The sequence below is a fragment of the Stegastes partitus genome, unplaced genomic scaffold (genome assembly GCF_000690725.1).
Source record: "Stegastes partitus isolate 25-593 unplaced genomic scaffold, Stegastes_partitus-1.0.2 Scaffold666, whole genome shotgun sequence".
Taxonomy (NCBI): Eukaryota; Metazoa; Chordata; class Actinopteri; family Pomacentridae; genus Stegastes; species Stegastes partitus.
In genome coordinates this window covers 4,647-23,771 of record NW_007578397.1, presented here as the reverse complement: position 1 = coordinate 23,771, position 19,125 = coordinate 4,647, and the positions used below count along the sequence as shown (strand labels likewise).

Genomic DNA, 19,125 nt, shown 5'->3' with positions numbered 1-19,125 from the left:
AAGTGTGCATGTTATGAGAAGTGAACCTCTGAATCTATGAACATTTAACATTGTGAATGGCCTGTGACCTGTTTGCTTTTTTTGTTTTATCTTAAGTTAGTACCGTCAAACATACCCTCTGAACCTCAAAACCCACCACTCAGTCATGTGACACAATTCAGGGACTTTTTGGTTAAACTGCAGCTGTGTTGACACAGGGCAGATAGTAGACAAATGTGGAAACAAACTGGAGAGATTAGGAGCAAAATAAAACACGCAGCAATAAAATGGCTCAAAAACTGTATACAGAGGAGCAAGTTGTCAGCAATTTGTTGGAAGATACATTTATCAAGGTGAAATATCTTTCTACAGTTGATGTAGAGTGGTGTAGAGGTTGTAAAATGTAAGTAGTAAAATATCTGTAGTATGTAGAGCCACCATTTTTTCCAGTATTGGTAACACACATGGCACTTGGGAAAAAGTTTATACATTGATGGCAAATAAATTTTTTACTTTTTCAGTTTTATTTTTTTTGTAGAAAACCAATCAAACATTATTGATTATGACATTATAACTTTGTTGCACTGCACAAAAGACATTATAGGGGTCTCCCTACTTCTAGTCATGACTGTGCTGTTTCCATAGAAGTGCAGGACTTTATATTGCAGTGAAAAATGAACCTAGTTTTTTTCTGGTTTTATTTCCCTAAACCATGAGAACATCCTAATCTCTCCGAATCTCTCTCCAGAGAAAAAGTTTGAGCAGCGGGCGCGGGAGTACCTGCTGGATGAAGATGAGGAGGATGAGGAGGAGGACCTGGCTAAGCAGGTGGCCCAGATGAAGGCCACTGGTAAGGTGCTGCTGGACGGAGTGGAGTACAACGTGGAGCCAGCGTCCGCCCCGTCCCAGCACTGCTCCACACCACCAAACTACAGCGTCACACCACCGAGCTACTGCGGCAGCTCAGGGTGAGAAGTTGGGTGTTACATTTGAAACATTTCTCTATTTTAGTTTCTTCTGCAAACTAATTGTCCGTTTTGTGTGCAGGCCCTCCTCAGTCGATGGTAAAGGAGACTCTCAAAGGAATTCCCTGGAGGACAGCTTCAGGATGGAGATGAGGCCCAACTCCATGACGGGGTAATCACAACATACGAGATTACGTTTCTGAATCTCCCCGTGCTGCTCGTCATGTTATTTATCAGTGCGGTCGGTGTGTCTCGTCAGTCTGATCCCAGTTTACCCCGGAGAGTCGGCGGCTCCCATCCGCACAGCCAAAGCAGAGCGCAGACATCAAGAGAGGCTCCGTATGCAGAGCCCCGAGCTTGCTGTGGCCCCCGACAAGGACCTGTCCCCTGCAGAGAAACGAGCTCTGGAGGCTGAGAAGAGAGCCATGTGGAGGGCAGCCCGGTAAATATGACAGCTTCACACACTGTAAAGACGACAAGACTTTTTGTCTATTGTTCTGACAAGAAGCAAAAAAAAGATGAAAAACAAACACAAAAAGCAATCTTGGTAATATCTAGCAGAGATTTATTTTTAACTTTTACTGAAATGACTAAAATGTTCTATTACAAATTTAGGAGTTTGTCTGTTGACGAAGCCTCTATTTATTCCATGGTGGTTTGTTTTAGAGCAGACTTTGAGCAACAGGTGACTGTACTCGTGGTATAAACGTCTAAAGGAGATGAACACATTGGCACACAACAGCACATTGATACAAGGATGATGATAGCATCCAGTGCAAAAGTACAAAGGATGAGATAGATTTTTGAGGTATCATGGTTTTTAATGAAACTTTACAAAATTTGTTGCATGTGTGCGAAATGTTCTGAGCCGTTTCAAACCAGCACGATCACATAAATCCTTACAAAGTTCAGCAGGCTCGTCAAGGTTCAGTTTTTTTTCCCAGAGGACCAAATACAAGTTCAGAGTAGATTATGTGTGGTGAAAACACAATCCTATGTGTGGTCAGTCTGTCTCTATCTCACTATGGTCATGTCTAAAAAAAGGTCTTATTTATTATTCCTGGCTCTCCTAATTGTGTCGGTGTTTTACCTTCCATTCTTTGGTTTTCTTCTCTTTTTCTGTCTGTGTGCGTTTCTTCCTCTTCTCCTTCATTTTCCTTCTTCATCCTGGTGTACTTTTCCTTCCACTCCGTCCTCTCTGTGGCCTTGTGGGGCCCAGGCCCTATGGCCTAGAGGAGGATGTTAGGCAGTATGAGCAGGACCTGGCTAAGAGGCTCTACCAGGCCCGAGTGAGGGCATCTCAGGGCACGGCCCCCCAGCCCCCCACTTCCTCCTCTACCTCCTCCTCTGCAGCCTCCCAGCTCAGGTCTGCTCCTCGGCCCGAGCCTCCAGGGCCAGACGCACGGCATCGTGGGCGTGTGCTAGGGTGCTTTGGTGTTTTGCTAGAGGCCGAATTCGGAAAGGTCCAAGCAAGCACTCGCAGCAACACTGACAGTGCTTCCACTGCCTTTCTGGTGCTGTCTTGCTTCTGCACGTCTTTGCCAATTCCATCTCTAGCTTCCTCCTGATTCCTGCCTCTCCTCTCTCCGTCTTGTCTTACCCCCCGCTCTGCAGCACTCATCTTCATTTGTGCCTTGCTGTTGTCTTTTACACCATTATTCGTACTAACACATGGCCCGCAGTAAGTTTGCAAGCTATCTGTGAGTTAAGGGTAAACCTACTAGCAGTAGGTAGTCCTTTTCCTGGAATGCCCCCCTTTTTAATGTGCTATGAAATAAAAAGGTTGTTTGTCACAGCAAACCAGGACAAGGAGCACCCACAATTAGTAGTGATCGGCCTACACCCACCCATTGAGGTGTATGCCTATCAGTTTTTGTCTCTTTATTTCTTTAACACTTCCTTAATTGTGTCACAACATTCATCAGATTGTGGTTGTCCCTCCTGTAGAATGAAGTCTCTGGAGCAGGATGCACTGAAAGCTCAGATGGTCATCGCCAAGTCTCGTGATGGGAAAAAACGTGGGACACTAGACCAGCTGACAGAGTCGCCCTCGCCTGCCCCAACGCCCTCTCCCACTCCTATGGAGGGTAAGAAACTGCTTCCTTGTCTAGAGCTAGATAAGAAGATTAATATCACACACGTAAATATGGAGCTTAGCACGATTTAGTACACAGACTGGAGCAGGGTAACAGCCTTCTAGCAGAAGATGAATAATTAACATGTTCTATCTTGCTTGTCTAATCAAGTACAAACCCAAGTGTAAAAACAACAATCTGTTCCTGCTCTTCATGCCTGCTTGAACACATTTTCTGTCTGTGTTCGACAGAGCTCAGTCCTCGAGGAGTAACCTCACCCGGCAGGCTGGTAAGCATTAAATCTCTTTCCCTCTTCCTAATTTCCTCACAGATTTGTTTTTCCACTTTGCTGTGTGTCTGGGCGAACACGCATCAGTGTCCTCCCTTTTGTACGAACTCGGAGAGCTCAAATTATCAAATATTTGAACAAAGCTACAACACTGACTTTGCAGTTTGATTGAGGGAGAGCGATTTTTAGAAAGAAAGTAAACAGGGTTGTTTGTTTACAAGCTGGGAAAGACAGAAGGTACATTTGCTTCAAAACGCATTAACATGAATCCACCATCTTGCTCATTGTCACTTTAGCCAATCAGAGCTGAGAACACACACTGCTCTCCCATCATACGCCACAGCTGGCTGTTGAAATCACCCATCAGCCTCTCTGCCTCCCACTCTCCCTTTTCCATTTTCCCTCTTACCCCTTTCCTTCTTTTCATTATTCCCTCTTCCACCATTTTCTCTTTTACTCTACTTTGTCCCAACTCCCTCCATTTTCTCTGTCCTTGTTTTCCTCTCTCCCGTCTCCCTCAACCTCTGCTCATTCCTATTTGCTATCCTTCTAGTCCCTGTCATCAAAGAAGTTTGACTACCGACAGTTTGCTGCCATTCCTTCTTCCAAACCCGTATACGACATCCAGGTATTGGCTGCATGCTGAGCTCCGGGGGCCTCCAGCCTCCTCCTTCCCTTCCCCCCTGGCTTTCCCTGCTGCCTCTCCCCTCTAGTCTCGCTGATAATCAAGAGGCATCAGTGTGACTGCAGTCTAGGTTGTGGCTCAGTGATTGATCAGCACTTCCTGCTCTGCACTATCAGCGATGTGGCTCACTAACTCTCACTTGCAACAACAATGACGAAGGCGGACTTTCACTCTAAAACAATGACACATCAAATCAACCTTCCTCCCTCTGCCTCACAAACGTAGGAGCATCTTCAGCAGTAACCATTCACACCCATCTGTCTCACAGCTGACTAATCAATCACAAACAATAACACTCACCAGCTGCACAGAACCAGACAGGCTTTTGATCCCACTAACCACAATTGGTTCCGGGGAAAAACGGCCACAAACTGCATCTCATCCACTCTCACATTCACTTCCATCGGCTGTCTTGTTCCACGCATGGGTCGCACATCGGGCGGAGGAATAACTTTAAGCGTTCCTCTCGTGCTCTGGCTTTTGAAACGCTCGTCTGCTACAGGGGACTTCTCTCTGCTCTCGTTAAGGTAATAGTTCGGTGTCGGTCTGTTTTGGAAAAGCTTATTTCCTCGTGCGTGGAGGAACAGATAGGAGGGGAAGCAGGGAAATCCCGGAGTCTTGCTGGAGCTGCAGTGGGCAGCGCTTGTTTGGAAGTGGTCTCTTTTTTCTGTCGTCTGTGACGGTGTCAGTCTGCGCTCCTGAGTGTGGGATATTTTCTTGTTTCCAGTTTGTTGCACAGTGGCCTCAGTTTGTTTGTATCCTCCCTTCGGTGGCTGTAATTTAATTGTCGCTGCTATATGTAAGTGTGTTTACACTGTGTTTACACTGTGTTTTGTCTTATTCCTGCACAAAACTAGTGCTTTAAGAACACCCTTCAATCTTTAATAGTCAGAGATATGTACAGTTAATAAATTAGTGGCAGTTTTAATTATTTCTTGTGTACATGGCGTCCGTGAACTGATCCCTTCCTACTACGGTCTAAGAAATAGGGGGCAAAATCCACAGTCGTCATTCTGTGTAAAAATGAAGCCTCAAATTCAGCTGACACTAATATGAGGCAGCAGCAGTCACAGCTAATCACTTCAGTACAGAACATCCTGGGTTCAACTCTCAGCTCAGCAGTGGTAGAAGGAAGTGAGGAGACATTTTGTACTAAAAAGACTGGATCTTTTGAAAATACCTACATTATTTATGTAAAAGCCTTGATTTTGGATAAAATGGACGCAGACATGAACAGTGAAATCTGTGTTTGGTGTCTGATTTAGCAAACCATGTTGGGTCCTCATAGACATACTTAAAAAAAGCCTCAGTTTTACTGAAGTCTGGAATCTTGTCAGACTGCTGAAGGTCATATTAGCTTTAGCTGAACTGAAGAACACACTGCTGTCAGCACGGACTGTGGATTTGCTCCCCATCACTTAAACTGAATCAAGGGAACCTTTCACGGCCAGTATTATGGTAATGAGCTGAAAAATGTCTAAACTACATTAAACATATTATGTCGATCAAATGGCTTCCAAGCATTGACACCAAATTAAAAACAAAATTTGCAGTGTGTCCATATAAAAGACGGACGGCTCAACATGCTGCTTGGTTTTCGGTTGTGTGCTGGTGATACTGGTGCTGTGCTGTTGCTCCGTTTGCTGTCTCTTTGTGGTTGTGACCATCCTACACAACAAACCCCGGAACTGATGACTTAACTTAACACCCCCCCTTTCCTTTAACATGCCAGTTTCTCCTGGGGGACTAGTTGAGTAGATGTACTCTGGCTTTTGTGGCTCTGACAGACTGGGAGCTTCAGTGCTGCCTGCTAAACCCGCAGTGAGCGGCTGGCCCGCTGCCTGACAGTCTCCTACGCTGCCACTACTCACATGGTGAAGGCTTCCCCTGGGGTACATGTTACTGAAACACCCCTGCTGCTCTGTTATTCACCTCCTCTTCTTTTTTTCCAGTCCCCTGACACAGCTGACGACCTACAGTACATCGATGATGGCTCCGGCAACCCAGGTATGTGCTGCTGCCTTTTTTTTTGGATTTCCAAGTGTATTAGAGCAGGCTTCACTAAAGGGCCAAGTCTGCGGACAGTCTGTGTATATTACCTCAACCTCTTCTATCCCCTTTGATTCAGGTGACTACCTGGGATAAGAGACTCCTATTGGTAGGATTCTGTGTGCATGTGTTTGTTGCTCTGTGTGTGTGGGGCTGAATATGTATGTGAGGAGAGTTTGTGTCTGGATGTGTGCTGGTTTGTACATTTACACGCTAACCTGCTAGTTGTGTGGAGTAGCTGTGGATTCAGGTATTAAGGTGGGTGTGTCTACCTGGGTATGCTTTGCCATTTGCTGCCCACCAGCTATGAAGCAGCTGCGGATGATAATACTGAAGTAGGATATTAAATGCTGAGCCCCCTAAAGGTCACGGCAAGAGAGGACTCCAATGCTTTACATTCCTACTGATCAATAACAGTTGGTTCAGTCTAGTTAGAACACACACTTTGGGAAAGACTTTGCAGATACTACAGAAAGAAGAGATGATGTGACGACTCTTAATGTGATTCATTTTATTTAGCTAATTATTCATGTTAAAAGCCTGATTTCAGACATAAACCAGCTGCTCTGCCTGTCTGACGGTTCAGTTTATTGTGCTATTGATCTGTTTAGCTGTTAATATTTCAAACTGTGATGCTTCTATGACAGCTAGTTTTATGAGATATATGAATATAATAGCTTTAACACAACATTTTAGCCTAAAGGTGCTGCTGGTTGTGACTATAGATTGTCAATTCACCCTCAGCTGTGTCTGTCAGGTACGATACTGCACTATTGCATTTAGAAGGAAAACTACAGGAGCTGGTTGAGCAGCTCTCTTACTGGCCCACTGCTGAGACTGCTCTGGGATGACACAGCTGCCACGCTGGCTTTAGCCTTTGTGACAATTATGGCTGTGACATATTAGTTTTTAATGGTTGACTACACGCAGTGGTAGCTTGCTAGCTGAGCTGTTATATTCTTGAACTCCTAAATAAGTAATCGGTTAGTAACAGCTGGACACAGCACCACAGCAGCTGAAGTCCAAACAATAACCACAGTTTCACCGTCACAGGCAGGCAGAGCAGCTGCAGCTGTACTCACAACCAGCAGATACTGGATACTGGCTGAGATCGGCCTTTTAAAAAGAATTATGAGCAATAAATGTATTAAGTGTCATAACATCTCTCCTTTCCGTAGTGTTTCTCTAAACTGGTTGTATGTTACAACTGGACTGAACCAATGGCCTTAATTTTTATATGGATCAGATGGAATATAAAGTCTATTGTGAGGCTATAAGTACTAAATAATTCTCACCATGACCCTTGCAGGGCTTTAATAACATGCCAGCTCACCTTGGGGAGAAAAAAATCATATGAAACTCTTATTACCTTCACCTTGCAAAACCCTGCAGCTCTACTCTAGTTAGTATTTGGCGTCGAGCTCACCCGTCTTACTTTGCCCCTGGATTGTGTTGAAATTTGTACTGAACAAATTTTAATACATTTTGTGATCTGTGTTCCCTGTAATATGCCTTACGTTCCCTCTGATCCACATGTCCAACAGTTGACGTGTTGTCCAGTCCAGCTATAACACACTGCCCCTTTAGGGAAATACAGTTACTACACCAAGGAGAGACGCTGTGACACTTCATGAATTATTCATTCATTTTAAAATGCAACTATATATGCTGCTATAGTTTCACCGGCACAGCCAGGCAGAGCAGCTGCAGCTTGATACTGTCAAAAATGGCCTTTTAAAATGAAAAACTGACCTTAAATGTACTGTAAAAAGGGTCATATCATCTCTCCTTTCCTTATTGTCTGTGGAGTGTTTCCCTAAAATGCCAGTGTGTTATAACTGGACTGGACATCACACGTACTGTTCATGTCAATCAGAATAAACGTAAAGCATATTGTGATGAAACACAAAAGTAGTCCTCCAAAGACTCCTGCCATGACCCTTGGGAGGGCCCTGTATTGTGACTATGATGCTAACAGTGCATGGATTTGTTTGTGCGGAGCTCTAAATGATTCAGTTATCAGTCAGTGTTTACATGCCCAAAACAGAGCCCATGCCACTCAGGCAAACCATGATTATGCAGGACAGTGGGCTTACATGCTCTGCAGTTTGCTTCTTTAATCTGTGTACACGTGCAGCAAGTTGAATCAAAAGTCTCACTAGTTTTACTGATTTTAACAGTTTCACTGATGCAACATGCTGCTTGCTAATTTAGGTATTTATTGCTCTCGTCCACCTGCTCAGCTGGCACAGCGATACTTTGGCTGAGGTCTTTGTCTTGCACATGCACACATGGAAAAACACAATTAGAGACCTGGTAGAACATGAATAAAACATATGCTGTTTTTAATGACTAATAAATTACCTTTCTGGAGAAGCCGACCATAACCTGGTCAAGTGCATGCATAGACTGAGTGAGAAGATTTTAAAAGGCATTTCTTGTTGGTTCTCAAAGTCACTTCAGCAGCATCAACTGTGCTTAGAGTTTGAGCACAGAATCCACAGAGGTTTAAACATGCACTCACCGGGCGCTTCAGTTTTCTGCTCACCAGTCTTATTCTGGCTTGTTTCCAGCTGCTGCTCTGAATGTGGGGCGTCTCTCGCAGGTTTAAGGGATTCAGCCACCTTTTCATCAAATGCTTCACAGGAATATTCTGTCCTTTTGTCTTGATCTTTTTTTTCCTCTCCACAGCTGACAGCGGTTGTCACGTGGGAAGAATATGTATTGCCGGAGCCCAGATGCGTCATTGTGACATATGGTCTGTCTGCGTTGCTGTTTTCTAGGGCCCACTGCGAGTGCTGAGGTTGAGGTCCCCACCCCGCTGCCTGCCACCTCTGCCCTGGAGGAGATGGCCCTGTACAGCAACAAGCGTAAACTGAGGCAGGGCCGCCGCAGCCTGGAAACCGCTGTGCCCACGTAACACCAAAATATACACACATTTACATTCACTGTGGAACACTGGTAAACATATTGGTGCATCCACAGGAGGTGCAGATTCACTAAACACTACACACAGTGTCAGTAGAGCGAGATTTACTCTCACATATATAACCACTGCAGAGACTATGATGCTAATAGTCGCCACACATAGACACTCACTTATATCCTGCGTGCCAGTCTTGCCTTTACAGTCTGTGGGTGAGTTGGCAAGTTGTCCCTCAGGGGGCCAGAAAGAGCGAGTGTGGTTAGCTAGGATTGCTACTTACAGACCATTCTTCCTTTTTTTGTTCAACATTCGGTTTGCCTACTAGAATCTGATCTATTTTAACTTGAGGTGATCGAAGTTTTTAGGGTTTTTTTTTTTTTGTTGTTGTTGTTTCGTTTTGTTTTTTTAAAATTTCTGCGCCTTCAGTGATTTTGCTGTTTAGAAAAAAACATACTGGAAGAGAAAAGAAATGGGTCATAGCTATACTAACTTCTTGAATGATACTTCTAGGCTTTCAGTGATTCGACTGTAAAATGTCTTATGTTTCTTGAGACTTGGGCGGACAGGTGTGTGTATATATTAATTGAAGAGGGAACATCCTGCTACCTTCATAGTCACAAATTGTGGAAAGCTTTTAAAAAAAATTAGTACATATCATTTTTGCACTGCCATTGATCAGCTTTTTAAGAACGTATATCTTAACTAATTTATTGTTTTTACTGTTTTACTCAAATGGAAGGCCTTTTTTATTTTAGTTTTAACCCATTCAGTCCTTCTAGTTTCAAGAGGACGACTGAGGCGTATCAATTTATCCTTAAAGACATTTTTCAATACAGTTATGAGTCAGAAAGTAAAAGCTTTTCAACTAATTATCTGCATATCACTTTATTTTATTTAATCTACTTTATATACATTTTTTTTACTAGGGATTTTGAAGCAAGCACATCTATTAATTAGATTGCTCTGACGAAGCCTAGTTGTTGCACATTGGTTTCATAACAGTAGGGTCATAACAAAATGCTTGTTTTTCTCGTCTCAGCAGACTTTAAAGGAGCCTCTGTCCAGATTTATTAGCTGTGTTACATTCCCCTGTAGAGTTTGACTACACTGGAGGCAGCTGCGTTGAGCAGGCTGAGAATATTAATGTTTGGGAACATGCATTTTAGCATCATTTATTCATTAATGGTACTTACACCCTGACCTGTTTAGGCTATTGTTTTGTTTTGTTTTTAAATCAATGTGAATCATTCATTTCTATCCTTGCATTATCAGGAGGTATGCCACAGTGATGTGAAGGTAGCAGGTGTTTTATTTTTCTGTCTATGGTTAATTTAAATCTGATGCCACTGAAAATCATTTATTGTGTGAATAATGTACAAATACTGAAAGGAAAACAAATTTTGGGTTTGAAACTGAGCCAGTCTTGACCCAGACAAAACAATTGTCTAGACTGCTGATGCATCTGGGTTTGGACAGGCTTGGTGCTGGGATGCTCTTTGCATGTATATTGGTTTGTTAATGGGAGAGCCGCGAGAGGCACAAGCAATTAGGAATTCCTCTCAAGACATTGATCTCATTCAGCTCACAGCTTGACACACTGTCAGTTTATGTATCTGACGGGTATTTCTGCAGAATCACAGCATCGTAGCATTTGTGTTAATTTAATGTAGGGTCTTCTAATGATAGCTTTCCATGTTGCTCTCACTGACTGAAATTCAGTTTGATAACATTTGCAATGGCTGAGATCTTTTTATTTTTTAACTTTCAGTAGGTAAATCTTTTTTTCAGTTGGGTTTCACTACATTATTGATGCAGTGTTTCAAGTTTCTGTGTTTTTTTTTCTTTTGTCTTGAGTTCTCTTTGGGGGCTTTTACTTGCAAATAGGTTGGAGGGAAAGGGTCAGAAGTCCTAGGGTCAAGGGTTATAGCTCATACAAGACTGTAACTAGTGAATTTGTACAACCAAAGAAGTCTATTTTGTGGTTCAGGAATAATAAATTTTACTTTTCATTTAAGAAGCTGATTCACTGTGTCGTGTCTTTTTTGCTTGATCAATGTACAAAGTTTGTACAAACTAAAATGCACAGACCAACTGTACACACAAAAAGCAAAGTAAATTCAGCAGCTTGGTGGACAGTGGAAAACCACAAATCACACTTCTTCACCTCATTCAGCACTTATGGATGTCATGAACTCAAATTTGTACATAAACCTCATTTTACTTTGGGAGAAACGAGGAGGAGGTCTTCCTCGTCCTGCAGATTTGTTCCTGTGCACTGGGGTAGAAGAAAACACAGCCCTCTGCTGTTCTTCTGCAGACACATACCAACGTTTTAATTGTTGGCACATCTACTTAACTCCAGTCTTCCTGGCAATAGATGAGCCAACCACTGATTAGCTTTCCGATAATTACTGTGCTATCCGGCAAGATAAACAGTTGTTCAATAGATCTGTAGCAACAGGAACAATACCTGTTTGAGTGTCCTGTAGCGAGCTTTGTAGAAGGATTTGAGCTGTCAACCAGAAGCTAACGCCTTGGACTGTCCTCTTTTTAACAAATCATTACTACAAACTTTTCTAGTTAATGTCCAATATGCTTCCTTTCTTTGGGCTTTTATTCAAAACATGCTAGAAAATGAAAAAACTCTTTGCATAAATGAAGCCCACAGCTACGCTTTCCACCATGTACTGTAAAGTTTATTCCAATGTCTGCTCAATACAAAACTATGCAGAAGCATTTTTTTTGCATCTTTGCTAGGTGGTAATAAGTATAAATATTTTGTCCACTGACTATGAGACAAATTCACTTGTGCACAGTTCTTCTCCATAGTTGGGTCCAGCTCCTCTTAAGGCAACAGGACAGACTGCTCATACCAGGTCTCAAATTCTGGGACACAGAAAACCTAAGTTAGAGCATCTTCAATTGTTTTAACAAATAAAATGTTTGCTGTTCAGGAAGGTAGAGGCTACTAAAGAGAACTGACCAGAAAGCAGGCGCACTTTACACTGATCCACGAGGTGTTGGCAGTAGTAGACTTCTGCCTTGAGGTCACACAGCGCCTCATATCTCCGCCGGTACTGTGCTTGAAGTTCTCTAAGATGCACCAATAAAGAGGCATCTGGCTCCTGCAGCGTTGGGCCCCCGGTCATAACCAAACACTGACCTTAATCCAAATACACACAAAGAAAAGATGTATTGACTTCATTATCACATCTTGGCAGGCCCTTCAATCCAAGCTCACTTTGCACAGTGTTTCCAAAGCCTGTGCAAAACATTTCGTGATCACACTTAATGGCACCAGGTACTTGGCACTCATGCTGATACAAACATTTTACATGAAATGTACCTTGGCCTCCTCTAATCTCCTCGTACTGCTGTAAGGTGGCTGTGGTGCAGTCGATCTCTTTCTTGACAGCATTGACCTCTTCAGTGAGCTGTTGAAGAAGACTGCGGCGTTGCAGCAGAACAGCCTTGTTCTCCTTAAAAATAAGGCTGATCTTGCTGCCTTGTCCCACCTTGAAATCCTCAAATGCCTCTGCTTTAGTTGGAGGAGGCCTGGGAAGAGGCAGCAAATTTCTGAGTGCTAATTTTTATTTAGGATTTTTTTTTTAGATTTTTGACACCTGCTTTTTTTGTTCCCACTGGCTTCAGTCTAAAATGCTCGCTTACCTCTGTGTGTCACTGGATGTCTTAGTTTTGTCTTTGGTTGAACTTGGATGATGAGTCAGTTTCTGTGACGGAGCAGATGCCAACAAGCTGCCAGCGTCCACATCCTCAGGAATACTTCTGCTATCTCGTTCCTGAGAAGTTAGTGTAACTTCCAAAGTTTAGTCTCAATGAACTCATGGTGAACTAGGCAGTTAATGGTACAACACACTTACAGAATTTAAACTGCTAATTTCCAAGTTCAAAGAAAATGACTGACCTCAATAGCCGCTGCACCACCACTTTGGTCTTTCTTCACCAAGTTGTAGGTTTGGCATAGCTGAGCCTTCACCTTCTGCTCCTGCTCCCTGCTCAAACACAGACCAAAACAATCCAAATCATATTCAGTTTACGAATAATGAACAGTATACAATAATAAAAATACGTTGTCTTAAAACACACAGTATTGAGAAGTTGCAGATTTTAAAAGGTGGAGGATACTCACCGCACAGCAAGCTTGAATTGGGCAAACACTGCTTGAACCTGCTTGACACTCGTCACCTGTAATTAGATGTAGCGCAGAGAAAAATTCAAAGCCGAAGATGGGAATGTCAGAGAATGTATTAATAGTTGTGTTGTTCGTTATGTTCTCACACTGATTTCCTCCAGGCTTCCCTCAAGGTACCTCTGAACCTGGCTCTGGATCTCAGCCAGCTGGGCTCCAGACAACGGTTCGTATGTGATGCTCGGTCGCTTTTCCTGGTGAAAGATGATGAACAAGCACTTAGATATTAATATGAACCAACTGAAATGTGCTTCTAATTTGTAAACATAAACATCCCAGCGCACCAGCTAATACAGAATTTTATTTCGTTTTCTGATTTTGTCATACAAGCTTTAAAGTTGGCACACAATTGCGAATAAATGATGGAAGAAGAGCAACACCTTAAATCCATGCAAATTAATAAAGTACAATGACACGTGCCGTCTCACCATGTTCCTGTCGGCTCTATTCAACGGTATATTGTAGATGGACAGTTCGTCTTTCAGCATCTGTACTTCCTTTTGAAGTTTCTTGATCTGAACCTAATCTCAACATAATTGTGTTGTGATGACTGACACACACAGAGTACAGCACAATACAGGTTGCAAACACAATCGATACATATCTGTGCACATGTAAAACCTCCATGAGTAGTTTTGAGATATAAACTCATGTGTTGCCAACTTACTGCTGGATCCATGTGTTCATTGACAGCGGGGTTCGTCTGGACACACTTCATTCTGCTGGCAAAACGCAGCGTAGAGAGCTGTAAAGAATAATAATTATCAGCCAGAGCACAACGGACATCAACAAAGGCAACTTCTTTCTGTTTAAATTTTTTATTCTACTCCTAACCGTTTCTTCTATCTGTGCAGCTTCACCATAGATGTTGGCCACAAGCACAGTGTTGCAGTTTCCTCCTACAGAAACAAACACATGGTAATATAACGAGTATTACGACACAGCAGCTGGCCACTTGGATGACCACATTTCAAGTGTCAGCACTGTTAAAAACCAAGAGCGCCACAGTCTTACCTAGTGAGTCTTTGAGGGCATGTGTGAGTTTAGTTTGTCTGAAGGGTATGTGGTCTCTGCGGTGGTTTGCTAGAGCCAGAATGGCCTGCTCCAGGAATGACAAAGACTTATTGATGTACATGGCTTCCTTTAACATCTGACCCTGGGACTGGAAGAACAGCAATGTGACACAACGTGTGGAAAAAGGTTAAGTGACATGACGATCATCTTATCGCACTTTGGATGTTAAAAAAAAAAAAATCTTTTGGTTGGTAAAGTAAAGTCCTATTCTCAAACTCACCCCAGTCTTTGCCAGCCTCTCAGACCCAGCCAAGTCCACCAGATTCAGCTTGGAGGTCATATATTTGGCACCAGACAAAGTCTGTGAGCGAGACTGTGAGAGACAAAAACATGTTCACCTATTTCTATTTTGGTGGCTGTTCACCAAGACTACAGTAAAACTGAATAGTAACCACAGAAAACACTGGTTTAATACCTCAATATGCACAGTTAGGATACAATGTGACCTGGAGGATCTCCTGTTCAGGCTATGAGATCCAACAATGCGATTCATCTCACCCTGAGTAAAGAAAGAAAAGCTTTAGGAATATTTCACGTTCCATTTGTAAAAATCTACAAACATTTTGAACGTAATGTTCAAAATCTCATATATACAATCTTTAAACTACTCCTTCACGCTGGACAGAATTGTATGGGTGTAAGTCTCCTACTACTCACTTCAAACAATAGGTCGAGAGCCTCCTCCTCGCAGTGAACATGGTGACGAGACAGACCTCTGATGACCACCCCTCTGCGCGGCTCCTCCATCACCGCCATGCCCCGAGGAGACGGGTGGGGTGAGTCCTGCAGCGATGACAGCAGGTCCACCAGGGTCTCATTGTAAATCTCCAGGTAGGATAGGTGGACTGAGAAGGTGAGCTCAGTTCTCCTCTTCATCTTTTGAAACACCTGAAAATCACATTAAATGCAAAGTCCACTTATGTATCCTTCACATTCATAACTTTCTGAGTCATCCTTTCTCTGAAGGTCGGCATTTTCCTACCTCCTGAAGCACCCGAGGAATGATGCCTCTCTGCTTATACGACTCCCTAGATCCTGTCATGGTGTAGGTTTTTCCTGAACCTGTCTGCCCAAAACACATCACTGTACCTGGCAGATACACAAAATAGACTTTCAACATAAAACTCTTCACAAATGTCTTTGATTAAAGCATCATTTAGAAAGTCATCTGCCAACCTATTTACCGTTATAGCCATCCAGTGCTCCCAGTAGCACTGGTTTGCACACTCGGGTGTACACCTCTTCCTGGGACGCATTCTGCAAGACCCCTTCTAGCCGAAAAGACCAGGAGCTCAACTGACCTTTCCTGGATTCAAGGACCCTCCTGGAGTCTTTACTTTGATAGATGTTTACTGTCTGAGGGACAACACACAAACAGAATGTATGAGTGTACAAGTACCAAAACTAACAAAAACTAGCCTTCACAAGTCGATTACATGCTTGACCATAAAGTGCGAGGAGATGTCAAATTGTCACAATATCCCAGAACCTTTGTTAAAATTGAAACCATCTTAGAAAAGTTGAAACCACTCATTCTGCCCAATTAACAGGTCAAACACTTGTGAGAAATCTGTGGCCCAAGAAAAAAACAAACAGCAAAACTGAATATTTTCCGATTTCTTTTCACCTCTATGAGAATAAACTGAATGTCTTGGGGCTGTGGACAAAGCAAGACACTTGAAGACATCATTTGGGGCTTTGGTAAACATGGACCAACATGTTTTTGTTTGTTTTTTTTTTTTACTATTTTCTGAGACTTTAGAGACCAAAGATCTAGTCAGTTAACCGAGAAAACAATTGACAGATTAGTCTACAATGTTAATCATTTTTAGTTGCACCCCCCTGACTAACACTCTGACAAGCTACAGGAGGAACTACATGGATGTAAATAATCATCATTGATGCCTCCGTTGTATTTAATCATCCCTGACAGTTACTGCAGTGTGCAAGAATACATAAAATGATGCCCCCTGGAACTGAACAACTTGGTAGGTTATAGCATTCTGTCTCAAATCATCAATTTTTTAAAACAATTTCTGCTTGACTAGCTCACATTTGCCTGAAATTTACAAAACATAAAACATCTATAAAGATAAATGTGATATTTTGGCCTGATATATCAAATATTTTCCAAGATCTTTAAATTGCCCCAAAAAACGTGCTGAAAGTGCGTCAAAGTATTTGATATACCAAGTTAAAAATTTCACAGATATCATTTTTAGTAACTATAGTTTATGATAAAAACAGTTTAAAGCAAATCAGAGATGGTGGAGCTTCCTGATGAGTTGAGATGGAATAACCCTGGTGGAAGTTATTACACCTCTGCTTCTCCTGCCATGGCCACGATAATGTCTTGGACTTATCCAAATGGTTTTAGTGATTTAAGTAACAACATGGAGGTTAAAACTTGGACAAACTCAGAACTAATCTTCCTTTTAACATCTTCCAACCGACTGCTATTCATTTTATCTCACACTCACGTGACGTTAGAGTTTGAAACGCTACCCAGCTTATCGTGCTTATAACTTATAGTGTGATTCATGTTCATTCTAACGGTACCAAAAGGGAGATTTAGCTACCTGTCCGTCAGGAAGACATTCAATGAGGTCTTGGGCCAAGTTTTCAGTCGGTCTGATCCGGACAAAGACCTGTACCTCCCTGCTGTGACCGTTCATACCGCCTCACTGAACCACGGCAGCCGTCAGAAACTAACAGTTGAAACTGTATAAATATAAAAACGAAGTCGGCTGGAAATGAAAGAGGTTTCTCGGAGAAAAGCAGTCATTTAAGGACAAGTCCTGGGTAAAGTTTGTCAGCTTCAGTCCGCCTCGGTTCTGTCAACGCTCTCTGGTTTCTAGGCAGCGCCATGGCAACGGGCGCGCGTTCACAGAGGCAAGGTGGTAAAGCGCGACCCCGCTACCTGTTCGTTCCATTCGATGAAGTCGCTGCTTCTGTAAGGATTAAACAACGAGGGGCCGTGCATTATACGGTTTGAATGCACGCAGCGGAGTCTAAAACCGTATAATGCACGGCTCCGAGTTGTTTAATGCCATGGTCCCACACAGCGAGCAAACACACAAAATGTTTATTTAATTAATAGAACTTGCTAAGAATGCCGAAGTTTTTTGGGACTACTTTATGCAAATAACGCACGCCAGTTAGTCATAGAATTCTCGCTGACCATGGTATAAATCTTTATGTCGTTTCTTTTGCTGTTTTTCTCCTTTGCGCTCCTCCTCTTCCCATTCTTCAAACGTTTTGTTTCGGCCAAATATATTAAAATTAACCTCGAAATCCATGTTTTATCGCGTTTCTCTCATTCACATGTCAGGACACAGCTGATCTGCGCGTTGCTATGGTGACGCCCAGAGCGGCGTGATATCATACCAGTGATCTAACTCGCCGAACTACGTGTGCGTATACACGAAAATAATGCACGCCAGTTAGCGGTAGAATTCTCACTGACCATGGTATAATGGGCAATAATCAAAGAATTTAAACAGAAAAAAAAAATCACATGTGTTCTCTAATGTTATGTTAGAGTCAGAGAAATATTTGAGAATATAGCCGATCTTATTTATAAGTACTTTGTATTGCTCAAAGTGGCTTGCGAGGGTAGATTATCACCTGGGGGTTCTTTTTCTTTTTTTCCCCACAAATTCTGATTTTGATTTGAATCTTCATCCTTCATAAGCTTTGACCGTATGATTGACATAATATGACTGAACAAGCCTGATTTTGAACCTTTAACCCTTCCTTTTCCTCCACAACCCAGGTAAGATGTCCCTTTTCAAAATGTCACCTTTAGTTTTTAGAATAACAAAGCTGCAGTCCGATATGATTGATTTTTTTTTTATATACTAAATTTGTTCACTTAAGCATACTTCTTGTGAATATATCATATTGACAACAAAAACATCTATATTTTAAAAGCGAATCAACATTGTTCTTGAGGGGGCGCCTTCCCCGGTTTATACACATGTCTGACTTTAAGAGAACGTCAACAAAATCCTGAAAAAAGGAAAAAAAGGAAGAAAAAAAAAACTTGTTGGAATTGGACTTTGATAATAATGTACAAGTGAAGCACAGACCTCAAACTCCACCTACTGACACAGACACTACAAAGCAGATCTCTGAGCAAACAGGCGGACAATTCATTTTCAAGATGAGAGGGCTTACACTACTCGTTTTGCTTGGAATTTGTCTGGGAGCAACAGCAGTGTCATCTACAGTTAGCATAAACACGGTAAAGGAAAGGAAATAAGTTCACGTGAATAAGAATATCGACTGCTACTGTTCTCTGGTTATTAATTTGTTGTATTTCTTAGTTCAATTTGACCTTAAATTACAAAAATGAATTACTCTGATTCAATATATATATTGACAAAGTTTAACTTATTACACCTTAAGTCATCCAGTTACTTTGGCAATTCTACAGCATTGTTAACCTTTAAACTAAATGTCAAAGACAGAAATTAAAACCACATAAAGTAATGTATAAAAATATTTCAGGCCTATTAGGTTGGTAGAATTTAAAGTTTTCAAGTCGTGGAATTTTGGAAAACAAATATTTCACCTTTGAACATCCATTACTATACACAAACTGTGATCAATGTTGGTTTTGGTGCAGAAATTGAAATTATTTTTAGTTATAAAATGTTCTGTCAATCATGTGCTTAAATCCTTGAGTTATTTTAGCTTTAAATCAAAATCTGTAATTAATAAATAAATCCATACATAAAAATATTTTAAAATTTTTTAAAAATCTAACTACTGAAATCACCTTCTTTAAATTCAGACAGATGATTTTCCTGAGGAAACAAATCAATGCATGACTTTCACCCATTATGTGTTAAATCAGCAAAACATATGC

General features: G+C 41.9%; 2 protein-coding genes across 4 annotated transcripts in view; one reads left to right on the top strand and one right to left on the bottom strand.

Moving 5' to 3' along the window:
* Window positions 1-10,990, top strand: part of scrib (scribble planar cell polarity protein) — a 72,853-nt gene extending 61,863 nt beyond the window's left edge. For 2 of the 3 annotated variants that reach the window (XM_008290294.1, XM_008290292.1), the window contains 9 exons: window positions 728-947; window positions 1,027-1,116; window positions 1,204-1,386; window positions 2,164-2,310; window positions 2,892-3,031; window positions 3,271-3,308; window positions 3,862-3,936; window positions 5,946-6,000; window positions 8,826-10,990. In XM_008290294.1, the coding sequence (XP_008288516.1) occupies window positions 728-947; window positions 1,027-1,116; window positions 1,204-1,386; window positions 2,164-2,310; window positions 2,892-3,031; window positions 3,271-3,308; window positions 3,862-3,936; window positions 5,946-6,000; window positions 8,826-8,962 (1,085 nt within the window). In that variant the 3' untranslated portion in view covers window positions 8,963-10,990. The remainder of the gene's footprint in view (window positions 1-727; window positions 948-1,026; window positions 1,117-1,203; window positions 1,387-2,163; window positions 2,311-2,891; window positions 3,032-3,270; window positions 3,309-3,861; window positions 3,937-5,945; window positions 6,001-8,825) is intronic. The other variant, XM_008290293.1, reaches the window with a different exon arrangement.
* On the bottom strand, window positions 10,868-16,927 carry kif9 (kinesin family member 9). The gene is given in 18 exon segments (XM_008290327.1): window positions 10,868-10,876; window positions 11,775-11,854; window positions 11,952-12,131; window positions 12,315-12,523; window positions 12,638-12,768; window positions 12,894-12,981; window positions 13,119-13,174; window positions 13,268-13,366; window positions 13,622-13,699; window positions 13,846-13,923; window positions 14,013-14,077; window positions 14,193-14,340; window positions 14,473-14,565; window positions 14,668-14,751; window positions 14,910-15,140; window positions 15,235-15,341; window positions 15,437-15,608; window positions 16,832-16,927. Coding segments are annotated over 18 exon segments (2,004 nt in total).
* Between the last annotated feature and the right edge of the window lie 2,198 nt (window positions 16,928-19,125).